The 14,896-nt window shown below is 37.7% G+C and overlaps 1 protein-coding gene, 2 long non-coding RNA genes and 1 pseudogene across 3 annotated transcripts; all 4 read left to right on the top strand.

The window, feature by feature from the left end:
- Positions 1–37: 37 nt before the first annotated feature.
- LOC125500966 lies at positions 38–681 on the top strand. The gene is made up of 2 exons (XR_007278428.1): positions 38–451; positions 559–681. It is a non-coding gene; the product is annotated as an uncharacterized LOC125500966 (long non-coding RNA).
- A 1,601-nt stretch (positions 682–2,282) lies between these two features.
- Positions 2,283–6,993, top strand: LOC125500968. The gene is made up of 2 exons (XR_007278430.1): positions 2,283–2,696; positions 6,722–6,993. It is a non-coding gene; the product is annotated as an uncharacterized LOC125500968 (long non-coding RNA).
- Positions 2,690–6,928, top strand: LOC110117357 (annotated as a pseudogene).
- A 1,798-nt stretch (positions 6,994–8,791) lies between the features above and the next one.
- Positions 8,792–10,803, top strand: LOC125500963. Its single transcript, XM_048655323.1, has 3 exons — positions 8,792–9,184; positions 9,440–9,658; positions 9,737–10,803. The coding sequence occupies exons 1-3, from the start codon at positions 9,080–9,082 to the stop codon at positions 9,803–9,805; spliced, it is 393 nt and encodes a 130-aa protein (XP_048511280.1). The 5' UTR covers positions 8,792–9,079; the 3' UTR covers positions 9,806–10,803.
- The last annotated feature ends 4,093 nt before the right edge of the window (positions 10,804–14,896 follow it).

Below are 14,896 nucleotides of genomic sequence, written 5' to 3'. Positions count from 1 at the left end.
GAGCGGTCTCGCGTACATGAGATTACCACATGCAAAGGCTCACGGACGGCCCGAGCTTTCCCTCCCCACTACTTGGTGCGCTGCAGTCGGTCACTTACCGCATACGGGTCCCTGTAAATGATATGCACGCACACAATCGATTCTCGCTGGCGCGCGGCGTTCCGCGATTTCAACTCATTGCCAGAATCAGAGCAATCGAGCAACTCACAAGGGGAGGTTGAGAACTCGTCGTCATCGATTTCGGCCAAATTCACAGTATATGTTGGGCTCGACTAGAACTTAAAGTGAGCCAAGTAAAAAGACGAGATGGCCAAGCGTTTTGCAGATATTATTGTTTAAACATTTTATGTGTAGTACACAAGCTTTTTAAGATTACGTGTGGAACAAATAATGGTCAGCGCAGCGGCAAGCGTTCGGATTCATAGCATGAGGCTCGTGGGTTCGATTCCGTGTGCGTGGGGTTTTTCTTTAGGTTTTTTTTTTTTTTCAATGTTTATCTCATTTACGTCGAAAATAAAATGAAATGATGTCAAATATGTAGTATCCACTCTGTTCCAGGCACAGAATCAATTTTACTGTCTGCCATTTTCGAAAGATTTGATTCTCGCTGGCGCACGGTGTTCCGATTTTGATCTTACGCGTCGATCGAGAAACTGGCAATTGTGTAGCTTGCGGGGTTGCGAAAAGCGCATACAGAAAGTAATCGAATTAGCACTAGGTGAATTTTTTTTATTTCCCAATTGTTACTGTCAAAATAAGAACTAAGTAATACAATATTATCTGCATCCTTAATTACATCATTCGAATGAAAAAGTAAGTTTCAATTTTTTAGTTCTGTCATTCGAATAAGAAATTTATTTTGAAACTCCTCAATCTTAATTTTTGAGTTAAAAACCCGTTTCTGATTTTTAATATTATGATTCGAATTCAAAATTACACATATCATTTTTCACTGAAAATTTAATTTCCAGTTTTAATTCGAAGTTTTGGAACTAATTAATTTGCAATTCTGGTCTCATAACTCGCAGTTTTCCAAATCACCCGTGAGGTACTGCGACAGATTCGTTTCCCTTTATTTTACATGGCGGGTTCCTCACGGGTGATTTGGAAAACTGCGAGTTATGAGACCAGAATTGCAAATTAATTAGTTCCAAAACTTCGAATTAAAACTGGAAATTAAATTTTCAGTGAAAAATGATATGTGTAATTTTGAATTCGAATCATAATATTAAAAATCAGAAACGGGTTTTTAACTCAAAAATTAAGATTGAGGAGTTTCAAAATAAATTTCTTATTCGAATGACAGAACTAAAAAATTGAAACTTACTTTTTCATTCGAATGATGTAATTAAGGATGCAGATAATATTGTATTACTTAGTTCTTATTTTGACAGTAACAATTGGGAAATAAAAAAAATTCACCTAGTGCTAATTCGATTACTTTCTGTATGCGCTTTTCGCAACCCCGCAAGCTACACAATTGCCAGTTTCTCGATCGACGCGTAAGATCAAAATCGGAACACCGTGCGCCAGCGAGAATCAAATCTTTCGAAAATGGCAGACAGTAAAATTGATTCTGTGCCTGGAACAGAGTGGATACTACATATTTGACATCATTTCATTTTATTTTCGACGTAAATGAGATAAACATTGAAAAAAAAAAAAAACCTAAAGAAAAACCCCACGCACACGGAATCGAACCCACGAGCCTCATGCTATGAATCCGAACGCTTGCCGCTGCGCTGACCATTATTTGTTCCACACGTAATCTTAAAAAGCTTGTGTACTACACATAAAATGTTTAAACAATAATATCTGCAAAACGCTTGGCCATCTCGTCTTTTTACTTGGCTCACTTTAAGTTCTAGTCGAGCCCAACATATACTGTGAATTTGGCCGAAATCGATGACGACGAGTTCTCAACCTCCCCTTGTGAGTTGCTCGATTGCTCTGATTCTGGCAATGAGTTGAAATCGCGGAACGCCGCGCGCCAGCGAGAATCGATTGTGTGCGTGCATATCATTTACAGGGACCCGTATGCGGTAAGTGACCGACTGCAGCGCACCAAGTAGTGGGGAGGGAAAGCTCGGGCCGTCCGTGAGCCTTTGCATGTGGTAATCTCATGTACGCGAGACCGCTCTGCGTGTGCGTAAAATCGGGCAATTTTTGTCAGCGCCATCTACTAGTGGGGAGGCAAAGCTCTTGTATATAAGGAAAAGTACATAAGCATACCCCCACCACGTCTTCCGCACCTCTATTCCTATCTACACTCAACGGTCCCCACCGGGCTTCCGTATAAACTGAATGTGCTTATTATACATACATAGTAGTATAGTACGTACGTATGTACGTACGTACGTACAATGAGACAATTATTGTACAAACAAAATTATGTAACACCATCAATGAAATAATTTAATTCTAATAACAGATTGAAGTATTTTTCAAAAGGCTGGAAATCGATTCATGAATAACCACAAAAGTATGTTACAGTTGTTCCGCAGTTGTAAGTGGAATTGGTAAATTGTAAAGTTCAAGCGTAATTCATCAAGAGACTCGTCAGAATCTCGCATCAAGTGATTGCGCCAAGTACATTCCAAAAAAACGGGCGCACTACCGACAACGAATTCAGCTCTGAATTCGTTGCTACCGAGTATCTTTACTGCAACGGGAGTTCACGAGTTTCATCACATGTGGTTTGATCAATGTTCATTACTGTTTCCGAAATTTCAATTGTTTGTCCTGTTGTGTTCCAGTGCCTTGAGATGCTTTAGCGATAATAAAATTTGTACCTGTGCAGAATCAAAAGAATATGTCGAATTAGAACAAATTGAAACTGTAGAACACCATATACATGCTTATTATCAAAGTAGGGTTCAAATCTTTTAGGATCACAACGATTGGGTTAGTATGTTGAAAATGTATTATAAATTTGATAAAAGTAACATGAAAATTTGACAGTAATGTATTTAGACAATCACCAGTTAACATAATAGAAGCAATTTGGTTCAGTAGCATGTAATTATAAAATTGAACAGACATGACAGCATTATAAAAATAATAAGAAGTACAAAATCATAGAAAATTAAAAGTAGTCATTCCACAATTACACCAGGTAACTAATTACATGAAATTTGTTTCAGTAGCATGCAATTATAAAATTGGACAGACATGAGAGCATTATAAAAATAATAGGAAGTGCAAAATCATGGGAAATCAAAAGTAAGGTCCTTGTACAATCACACCAGGTAATCAAGTAGAAGCATTTGACTGTAAATTCTGCTGAGATATGCAATTATAGAATTCAATTACACAAAAATATAATATATGACATAAACGTGATGAATGTAATTGTAATGGTAATAATATGGTCTGCCGATTCAGTTATACATATAGCTACTACTACTGATTTGGGCTACTGATGCACCCAAATGATCTGTCGACTCAAAAAATGGCGTATGTTTGTACCAGTCACAGATAGAGCACAGTTTTTCGTTAGAGCATAAAGCCGAAGTTCAACATAAGCTACGACAATATGTTTGACCAGCTTATGGAGATGATGTGAAAATTCTTCAGTGACAAACATATCGGTAACATGCTCGGTAAGATCTGCGAGTAGATTGTACTTAGATGAAAATAATTCACGAAATGCAAGAGATGCCAGAACAGCAGGAAAGTTCGGTTCAATTGGAGGTTTACCCATGTTTGCGTTACAAGCTTTTCTAAAAAAATTCTCGGCGACAATGCAGACTGTTATAACGCTAGCTGAAGGTACTATTAATCCACCTCTACTCTTAGATGCTATGAGAGCTATCTTATTGTGTCGATTAACGGACATATCTGAAGCAGCTATCGATTCACAAGCACTTAAACAATCAGGACATTTTAGCTTTTTACGAATGGTAGGAACAATAAACCCGACAATGTATCTGACGGTCTGTTCGGAAAATTCACTCAGGCTACTCGGTATAGACCATGCAAAGATGACAAATTCATCTAGTACATTAGGAGTATCTTCTGGAGTATCTAAACCATATTTGTTTTGAACTCTAAGATTATCCATCGCATTGTAAACACTGATATCATATCTATCAATCCGAGCTACCTTTGACCAAGCTGAAGAAATAGTCAAAATTTTTCTATTATCCATGGGTTGGACATTACCGGTAGACATCTGGACATCATGACGCACTAGCAACCTTGTGAGAGCCGAAATGAATTGAGATGCTGTAGGATTCGGACACCGACCACCTCGTGCCCTGACGGCACAAAAAAATAGCTCCAAGTGATCCTGACTCATTTGGTATGGCATCAAGTAAAACATCTGTGAGTTTGGCGGCTTGACGTAAGCATCATAGATATTTATCACTGCCAGAACAGCTGTATAAAATCCGACAAAGCCAGCCTTGCGTCTCGACATATGTAAAAGAGTACCATTCTGCTGAACCGTAACCCGGAGTAGCAGCTGCTCGTCTATTGTATTACCCTTATGTCCTTGTCCATGCTTCTCGCAATGACTTTCTCCTTAGAATAAGAATATGAAATGGTTATTTTATACCTGGAAGCTATAATTAGAAGTTTTAGGGACCAAGGCAGTCAATTTTATGAGTTTAGCGAACTGCCACGTTTTCAAGTCGTGCCAGTATTCTGTTCATCTTCTCAGCGTGTACATCGTTTTGCGTATAAAAATGCCTCGTAAAATCAGCAGAGAAAGTAGAAGACGTAGCGGTGCACAGTTATCACGACCGAATAAACGTAGAGTTGTTCATAATCCAAAAACAGCGGAATATGATGAAAGTAGTTTCAGTGCGTCAGCAAAAAAATTCAGGGCCCAAGACGAAATACTAGTGACTCGCGATACTTCGATTGAATATCGAATTATAAATTTTATTACAGTATTTGCGGCTATCAGTGAATATGTTCAATGTAAGTCGTGTAATGGACCAGTTAAATTTGAAACAGCATCACATCGGGGACTTGGTTTTAAAATTGTTATCATCTGTGATAAGTGTGATCGTCGTAGCGTAAATTCATGTGCCTTTGTCAAACATTCTTATGAAATAAATCGGAGAATTTTATTTGTTATGAGAACTCTTGGGATCGGTTTAAAAGGTGTAACTCAATTTTGTGGATTAATGGATATCCCAGCTTTTATGCTACAGAGTACATATGACATGATAATGAAAAATATACACGAATGTATCAAAATAACTAACGAAAAATTGCTAAAGAAAGCTTGTACTGAGGAAAAAGAAGCGACGTCGAAAAGCCAGGGTAATGAAAATAAAAATGACCCAACAGTCTCTGGAGATGGTACCTGGAAAAAGAGAGGGTTTAGTTCTCTATATGGTGTGACTTAATTGATTGGCTATTATACTGGTCAAATTATTGATATTTGTGTAAAAAGTTCTTATTATAAACATTGTGAACCTTGGAAAAATTTAAAAGATATGGTTGAATATGAAGAGTGGTGGGATGAGCATAAAGAGGTTTGTTTTGCTAATCACGCTGAATCATCGGGAAAAATGGAAGTTGATGCGCTCATTGAAATGTTTAATCGTTCATTAGGAAATCTTGGAGTTCGTTACAGAAACTACATTGGAGATGGTGACTCCAAAACTTACTCAGGAATTTTAAAGGCTGCACCTTATGGTGACATTGAAGTAATGAAGAAAGAATGCATAGGCCATGTTCAGAAGCAAATGAGTAAACGATTAAGGGAGTGTGTGAACAAAACTACAATTGAAACTGAAGATAAAAATGGAAAGAGACGACAGAAAAAGGTACTTGGTGGAAAGGGTAAACTGACTAGTAAAATCATCACTAAATTGACTGTGTATTATGGCTTACAAGTGTTCTTGGCAGAAAGCGCGAGCCTTGGGTACATTATCAAGCTACGAACATGATTATCAACCCTTACCACCTGATGTTGCTGAAGCTATACTTCCAATTTATACAGATCTGAGCAATGAAAAATTATTAGAAAGATGCGTTGGTGGTTTCACGCAAAACAATAACGAAAGTTACAATCAGCTGATATGAAAAAGACCTCCAAAAATAATTCCGTGTGATTCCAATATTGTTGAAATTGCTGCCTACCTTGCTGCCGGCATGTTCAATGAAGGAAAAACATCTCTTTTATATTTTATGAACGCACTGGGACTATTGCTTGGACCTAATGCCCATGCTTACGTCGAAAAAGAGGACGCAAAGCGCATCCCCAACGCTGACGCAAGAGTGGAAGAGTGCACGCGCGAGGGGACAATGTCACGTACACAAAAACAATTGGCTATATTAGAAGCAAACGATGAAGCAGAGGGTTCATCTTATGGCCCTGGAGTAGACGACTCGATCTAACAATAAGTTTGAAAAAAATTTTTTTAACTTAGTTTAAATAATAGCCAAAACTTTAAATGCGTTTTTATCGAAACGATGTTTTCAAAGTCGGTGAGGAATATTTCTCCGAAACGGCTTGACCGATTGACTTGAAATTTTCACAGGATCTTCTTAGATACTTTTATCAGGTAATGATCGAAGGAATAAAGTTTCTGATCCAAATTTCGATTTGTTAAGTCACTGAAGTGTAAATTTTCGTGCCAAACAAGATTTTTTTTGTTGGGAAGCCGCCAATTTGTCTAGAATCAAAATTTTGACTATTTCTTCGATCATTACCTGCATTCATCTATCTTAAAAGTAATCCTTCTGGTTTTTTTTAATTCAGATAATTTGGATCAGAGATATCTTCCTCACCGCCAGACACCTTTTTGTGAAGGACCTTCAGGAGATCTTCTACAGGAACGACGAAACCCAATATTTTTATTAATAAAATATGAATTCTGAGAATACGTTAAATTCGCTAAATGTTCATATATTTTATGTAATTTTTAATTATTTTCGGATTAAATTTAAATAAAAATGGTAAAGTGTTGTGCTGTTCTAGATTGTTTAATTTGGTAAAAAAAGTGCGTAAGAAAAATAAGGACTCCAATCTTCGACAGACTTCTTTATTTAAAATTCCACAAGTAACCTATAAATAATAGATTTTGTATTATTTAATAAATTTACTTATAAGAATTTTAGTAACAATATTCAATTTGGAATAATTAGTTGTATTTTGTTACGTCCCACGGGACTCCTAAATTCAAAATTTTTAATATCCTCTAGGTTTTAACTAAACAAAGGTCCCAGAGATGACCGTTTGAACCTGAGATCTTGCAGATGTGGAATCTGGAGAGTCGGTCGTAAAACCCTAGAATAGTCTAAACAAATCCCTGGTCCGCACGCACATTTTCAGGCCAAGACCCTTTTCTTCATATTGTAAACCACTCCGAGTTCGAAATATTCCATTAGCTTCATATATTGCTTCAATTATTAAGAACCAATTTTTAACATTTACTAATGAACAATTTTAAACCGTCTCCGCGTTAATAAAACATTATCAGACACTCATTACCCTTGTTAAATTGAAAGAATTCAGTCAAATTTCAATCTTATAATATAAAATCCGTAAAAAACATGATAGAAGGTTCGTTCAAAAACACAAATCAATGATTCAAATTCACTAAGAATTTTCCATTCCGGAGTTGGTAAAAATCCAGTTTGTTCATTAAATAATAGTAAACTTTCAAAAACCGAACAATTTCCCGAGGATAGTAATAAAACTCAAGTGTTTGTACCCCAGAAAACTACCCCAGCATAACCAGGCCCAAGTGGGAGAAAAACTCAACCAATGGGATATTTTACACATTTCGAACAAAATAGATAAACACACACGATTGGAAGAACCCCCAAAAGAAAATTCCAACCAATTGTAGGAATTTACAAAACACCGCCCTCAAAATCTTGGTATAAAAACTGGAACTCAACAAAAAATCACAGAATAAGATCAGACAGCCCAGTTCAGTTACGCAGTTCAGTTACATAGTCTCAGTTCCAGTCTCAGTTCCAGTCTCAGTAATACAGTTCCAGTCACAGACTAAAAAGTATCAGACAAAACTCACTCACTTAACTCATCCACCAAAAACTTAACTTCAGTCTAGTTTTCTAAAAGTTGAATCGGAAGTCCACCAGTGCAGTTCGCACCATCTTCTCCAATTCCAAACCAATTCGAACAAGGTGTTATTCTCATACATTCTCCACTCTTTCCAAAATTCTTACTTCCCCAATTCATTCCACTCCCGATTCTAACTTGAGTTTTTTTTTCCTTTGATCAACTGTTAGTTAGTATTTTTATGTTATAAATTTTGTATTTTATATTTTATTCTGGAAATATAACCACGTATTCATTCAAAATTCACCCTTGTTTCCAATCACTAATTCTTCAATTTTACCAATTTCGAATTTATTCAAAAGGAAAAGTCTGTGTCAAAACGGACTCGCTTTAACCGGCTGATGTTCGTTTTCCTCTAGATTTTCCTTATGAATCAGGCGGCTATTGAGAAACTCGCTTAACCCGGCTGTAGTTATCTCAAGAACCAAGTGATTCTTACGAGTAAATTCGATTTTTATATAAAATACCAGTAGAGTTTAAACCTAATTTTCCCGATTATAAGCAAGTCAATAAATCAGATCCGAGGAGACAAGCATATAAAACCAAATCCCTCTTCGAGTAAAACATCATCCTCAAATTTCCCGTGTTATTATTAACCACCGCTATTTCCAACTTTGCACTGGTCTCGAGTCCCAGGTGAAAAGTGCTAGCACTTGGACCCAAAAAATCGAGACACACACTCTCCTGTTCACGTAAGATCCATCCCAAACAAAACTAAACCGATCGGACGTAACAATTTATTATAGACAATGTCGCTGTATTATATTCAACATAAAATTTCATACAGGATGCCGATAAATTGCGCAAATGGAGCTTAGCATTAGATCAAAATTTGACACCAGACAAATTTGTTTGCGAGTTACATTTTTCGGACGATCACATTAAAACAGATGTGATACCAATATTTAATCAAGATTGTTATATTTCAAGTCGAAAGAAATATACTTTGAAGCCGAATGCCATTCCGAAAGTTGATAGAATTCCAAATCTCGTGGAAGATGCAAATTCGCAAATAGATCCTGATAATGTATGTCGTACTACGTACGTACGTATACGTACGTATGTACATACGTACTTCCAGCCGCTAGAACTCCCGAAGTTGAAACTTATAGTAGTGCTCCGGGTCCTAATGAAGTAAGTTGTTTCTTCAGTTATCAAAGTAAATTTTTTTTTTCTTAGATTAAAGCTAATTACACATTTCTTTTATATTTTATTTAATAGCAGTCTGAAAATACTCAACGTGAAAATTTGAGTCGAGGAGAAACAAAATCAAAAAATATTTTTATTTTATGCTGATCCTAAATCTTTATCATCAAAATTTCACGTTAAGATTGATAAAGCATTAAATATTGTGGTATATATTTTAATATTTTTAATTTTTGTTTGTAGTGGATCTTCAACAGGTGTTTAGTTAGTTGTAAAAATTCATTGTTAAATGAAAATCAACGATATTATCAGGGTATCATCCGATGTCAACCTTGCCGAACTCTTTGGCGTCAACTCCGAAATCGAGATAATAAAAGTACCCAAAATTTAAAAATTCAATGTGATAAGCTTAAACGTGAATTAATTTCCCAAAAGAGAAAGACTTTATGCTTAAAGCGGAAGGTAGTAAACTCTCATACGTAATTTATTAAGCATCTAAATAGTTTTGTTGTACCTAAGTATATTTTCTTATTTTTGCAGAATAATGAACTATCGCAATTGATTAAAGATCAAAAGCTTAAATGTGCTGCTGTTGAGACTTCTATTTAAAAACTCAAAAAAGTGACCATTTTGCAAACTTGCGAATGAAACAATTAATTTATTATTTCTATTTCTGATAATTGCTATTCTCTTCAAGAAATAATTTTTAATTTTTTGCGTCAACGATATTTATTCCAAATATGATTATTTAAATTTGGTTTTTGAAAATCGTTCTTTATCGTGGTTTTAAAAAAAATTTTATAAAATTTAGATTTTATTTGACTTTTAAATTCATAGGGGACCTTAGAGACCCTTTACTGACAGTCAGTAAACAACAAGTGAAGTCACAACCACTTCATAGCTTCAATTTTCTTAAGTTTTTGATAAGAATTGAAGCCGAAAGGACGTATTTTCGAAAATGTTACAAATAATATGATTGACGAAACAAGTATCAAATAAAGCGATGGTAGACAAAGCAGAGCATGAAGATAAGTAGTTGCAGATATGATCTTGGACCTTTACTTTTGAGAGAAAAATAAAAAATTTCATATTGTTAATTTGTAGTTTTTAATTTTCTTGTCAAACTAATAATTCCATCGGAGGCATCAAAGAAAAAAAAATTCGAGTTGACAATAGGCGTAATGGGGTTGAATCATTTTCGGAAACTCACCTGTTATTTCCGACTACGATTTAATAAATATAATTATGGGTTTGAAGTGCAACATATACATACCTATCGTCATCTTTTACGGGGAATCTGAAGAAACTAACCGAATCCCCTTGCAAATTTCCCTGACACCCCTTATAACAACACCTATGCTTCGGCATGATTTCACAAATTCTACTACACTTGGTCAAATAATCCAAACGATGATCCTGATTCCAGAAATCAATAATAAAGTACGATAGACACTGGATATCAACTGCTATAATATGTTTTCACAAAAAAGAATCAGCAAATTGCAAAATAGTCTCAGTAAGCGTATCACGTGTTTTGAGTTGTTCGATTGCTCTGGTTCTGAGTTGAAAACGCAGAACGCCGCGCGCCAGCGAGAATCGATTGTGTGCGTGCATATCATTTACAGGGACCCGTATGCGGTAAGTGACCGACTGCAGCGCACCAAGTAGTGGGGAGGGAAAGCTCGGGCCGTCCGTGAGCCTTTGCATGGGGTAATCTCATGTACGCGAGACCGCTCTGCGTGTGCGTAAAATCGGGCAATTTTTGCCAGCGCCATCTACTAGTGGGGAGGCAAAGCTCTTGTATATGAGGAAAAGTACATAAGCATACCCCCACCACGTCTTCCGCACCTCTATTCCTATCTACACTCAACGGAGTCCCTCAAGATGTAATCCTTCTTACAACTGGCAAACGCGACGCCATGTTCTAGCGAGTTGTGCGCGCGATGTTCAAAGTGCCAGGCATACTGGGGTTCGACAAAAACTCGTCAATTACCAAACCATTAAGTAACTATACTTACGAAGTATAGTTACTCAATGGTTTTACTTACCTCTACAATTTGAATAAGGCATAGACATTAAATAAAATGTCGATCGCAGTGTGACAATTACACTTTTTGACTAATCTTAATAACAACAATAAATTTTTTTTCATCTCAGATATTTGGCGCTGACCAGCTATAATAACAATAAATCATAAAGTAAAATAACAGTTGAAAAAATAATATAAACTTAAAAAAAAAAAAAAATTATCATCGTATTATCAAATGTAATCTTAACGGACATGAACGTGCATATCCATAGTTCTACTGGCGTATATCTATAGCTTTATCCCACAAAAGGCACCTACGATGCAAAACAGTTCGCCAAGTACATCAAATGTTCAACAGTAACTACCATCAAAATTGTTTTTTGATTCATTGAATTGATTTTCATCAATTGCTTTCCAATTTCGACATCTTTCAAATAATTATTGGGGTTGTTTTATTTTTATTCCAATCTTCTCGAGAATTTCTATTCGTATAGCAAAGTTCCATGTACTCGGCACAGTAATTGATTTGGATTCTTTGTTTCCTATTATTCATGAATTCTTCTAATTAATAATTAGATATATTTTGATGGTAGTTACTGTTGAACATTTGATGTACTTGGCAAACTTTTTTGCACCATAGGTGCCTTCTGTGGGACTTCATAACTTTTTGTATGTTCTCAAAGAATATTGCAGTATTGATTACGGATCCTTTAGTATCCTATTGTGGTAGGATGATCATCGGGTGAGGAAACATTCCGCTACTACCACATCTGAGTTAAGCAATTATCAAAAGATTCCGTGAAGTACTATGGGTTTCTATTCTAACGATTAGTTACTCTATAGGTTGAGTTTATATACATCAGATCATGTGTCCAATTTGAATAAAGGCTTGATAGCTGCTATTTTGCGAATTGGCTTACACGGTTTTTCGGTTCACTAGGTGTATTTGTGCAATTATATTACAAGTCACCAGGCGCAGTATCCTCGGATCATTTGTTTGACGAAATGGATCTTGGATTCCAAGCTGCATCTTATAAACGTTTGACAACATACCAAGGGAGAGATCAGTTCCTTTTGGGTAAGATGGTAGTAAGCGTCCAATTGAGCCGCATCAGTTAGCTCGATTTGTGATACCAAAACAGAAGATGATACTTCTTTCATAATCCGTATGATTGTGGGTGAGAGGAGAGCGTTAGTCATAATGAATTAGTACAGTGAGTATGAACTAAAAGAAAACAATTAATGTTGACTTATAAACAACTAAAAAGCAGATGACCAGGTTTCAGTCTGGCTGCAGATTATACCAAAGGGTAACGTAGAGATTTTTTAACTTCATACATTTGATTCAATTCAACTTCAGTTTATTTGTTTGAGAAAGCAGGAACTTTTGGTTTGTGGTATTGGAATTGAAACTGATACGTCCTTCAATATCGGTATGCTTTGCGACGTAGAGGTTTTTTATTTTCCCCCAGGCGGGTTGGACCCGGGAAAACCCACGTGCCTTCGGCGCGATCTGTACGAAACTGAAAACGGAAAACGGAACGAAAAGATTGTTGGGCGCCAGACGCGTGTCGCGTCACTTAACGAAATAACAAAAACTTACAGAATAAACGAATGCAGATCCGGCGGAGTGGCTGGCTAGGCACAGGCTGTTCAACAGCGAAATAAATGGTAGAGTGGCGTGGATTCACAACAACAATTCGGGCACGAATAAAATAACGATAACGTAAAACCAAATTCGTAATTTCGGGAGACTGTATTTTAACAAATTCGGTAGGAAATACAGAATCGGTAGATTTACAATAGGTCGAGAGTAACAAAATATAATTCGTTTAACGGTAGCGGGAGGTCATTTACGGGAGTACAGAATTATAATTTCGATATTCGAAAGGCCTACGGGAGTTCACTAATTCTTTTACAAATTATCCGAATGTGCGATCATTACGAACGGGAGAAAAGGCGCGGTTTTACACGGAGCGCTTTTCCGTGGCTACTCTACGGTAACAGACAATAGATTTTCCACATTGATCGGGAATGTAACGGAACGCAAGATTTACCGTAGGGGTAACAAATTACCCAAAGAAATGACAAATTAATACGGGAGAAAATATTACATAAATTATAACAAAATACCATACAGCACCACCAAATATCACCAAGGCTTTCCTTAACGTATTACTTAAATTTTACTTAATTCCTGAACGTATTGAATGATGCCACGTGCAGCAAATGCACGGGAGAACGGTAGAAGACCAATTAAAAACTCAGATAACAGAAATACAAAATGTACGGTAACTTAATTCGGCCACGAGGTGCACCGGGAGGAATTACAGAATTGCCCAAAAACCGAAATACGTAACGGACCGGACCGTACCAAATTGCGGTGGGGCTCGTTCCCACCGACTTATCAAATTAACGGGATGCAGTGGGCCTTTTACCCACTGACTCACACACAAAATAAACTGCGGTGGGGCTAGTTCTCACCGACTTACAAAACAATAAAACAAAAATACGTAATACTTTAGGCAATTCTCAATCCCCACGTGGCTACTTCGTGCCTCTCTCGGAAGGTGGAAAACCTTACCTTATCGAAGGAGTTCGGCACCCACTGACTCTAACTTAATACAAATATTCTAACGGACTCTAGATTTAAATATACTGCAACTAAAGGGCGGATGGGAATGAATCTAAATACAACGGTAGCGGTAGCGTTAGGTGAAAAACGGTAGAGAGACGGTAGGTTTTGGAAAGCGGAGAAGGAAGATCTGAATTGGTGAGGAAGGATCCAGCCAAAAACGTCCTGTCGGTACAGCGGTATCTCGCAGAGTAGGACGAGTTGAGCGCCGGTGTCCAGGATCTTCTTACTCGGAAATCGTCCGGATTGGCGATTCCCTCTCCTAATTAGGCCACAGGTGTAGGGCGCAATTCTTCGCGTGACAAATGAATTTGCCTATTCGGCGCCTCTCCTCTCCTCTGACGTCATCATCCATGCTTCCTCATCGGCCGCGCTCGCTTTTGAGTACTGACCGGCTGGCTGTCTGCGTTCAGAAGGCCATCCAAGGCTGCGTCGACTCAGGCACTTAGAGTCCTCATCTTCAAGAGCAACATCTCTATCCTATGTCGTCTCGGGAGTCGGAATGTAGTCCTGGGCTCACTTGTGCCTCGGCTCCTACATGTCTTCCTAGGCAGAACGTCATTTCTGGAGGTTACCAAGTTTTACCCGGTGACAGGATCAGTTCCGGAACGGTAGATGTTATTTTGGTCTGGCTCTTGGCCAGTAAGTTACGGGACGGGAGGTGACACTACTCGGTTGATGCCACCCTATACGCCGCCTTCCGTAGCATCCATTCGTCGATAGCAGAGCGTCTTACGCACCTATCGTCTAGCGGGAGATCGTAGACGGGTCGTCTTGCGGTCCTATACGCCGGTAGCCATTCGGTAGATCAGGAGGCGGGAGATGTTGGCGATGCTGTCATCAGCTGGTGGTCCGGTCCACCGCGGGAGAGTGCACATCGGTATTCTGAATGGCACGGATGACGTCAGAGTTGTACCCTTGGAGGAAAGGGCCCGGGAGGTCCTCGTAGGTCGTCCTGGCTCAACTTGTCGGTATTTTCCCAGGTCACATAAGAGAATATTCGGAACAACAACGAAAATTAGCTTAGCATACGGAA

The sequence above is a fragment of the Athalia rosae genome, chromosome 5 (assembly GCF_917208135.1).
Source record: "Athalia rosae chromosome 5, iyAthRosa1.1, whole genome shotgun sequence".
NCBI classification, from domain to species: Eukaryota; Metazoa; Arthropoda; class Insecta; order Hymenoptera; family Athaliidae; genus Athalia; species Athalia rosae.
This window is presented reverse-complemented; position numbering and strand designations above follow the sequence as displayed.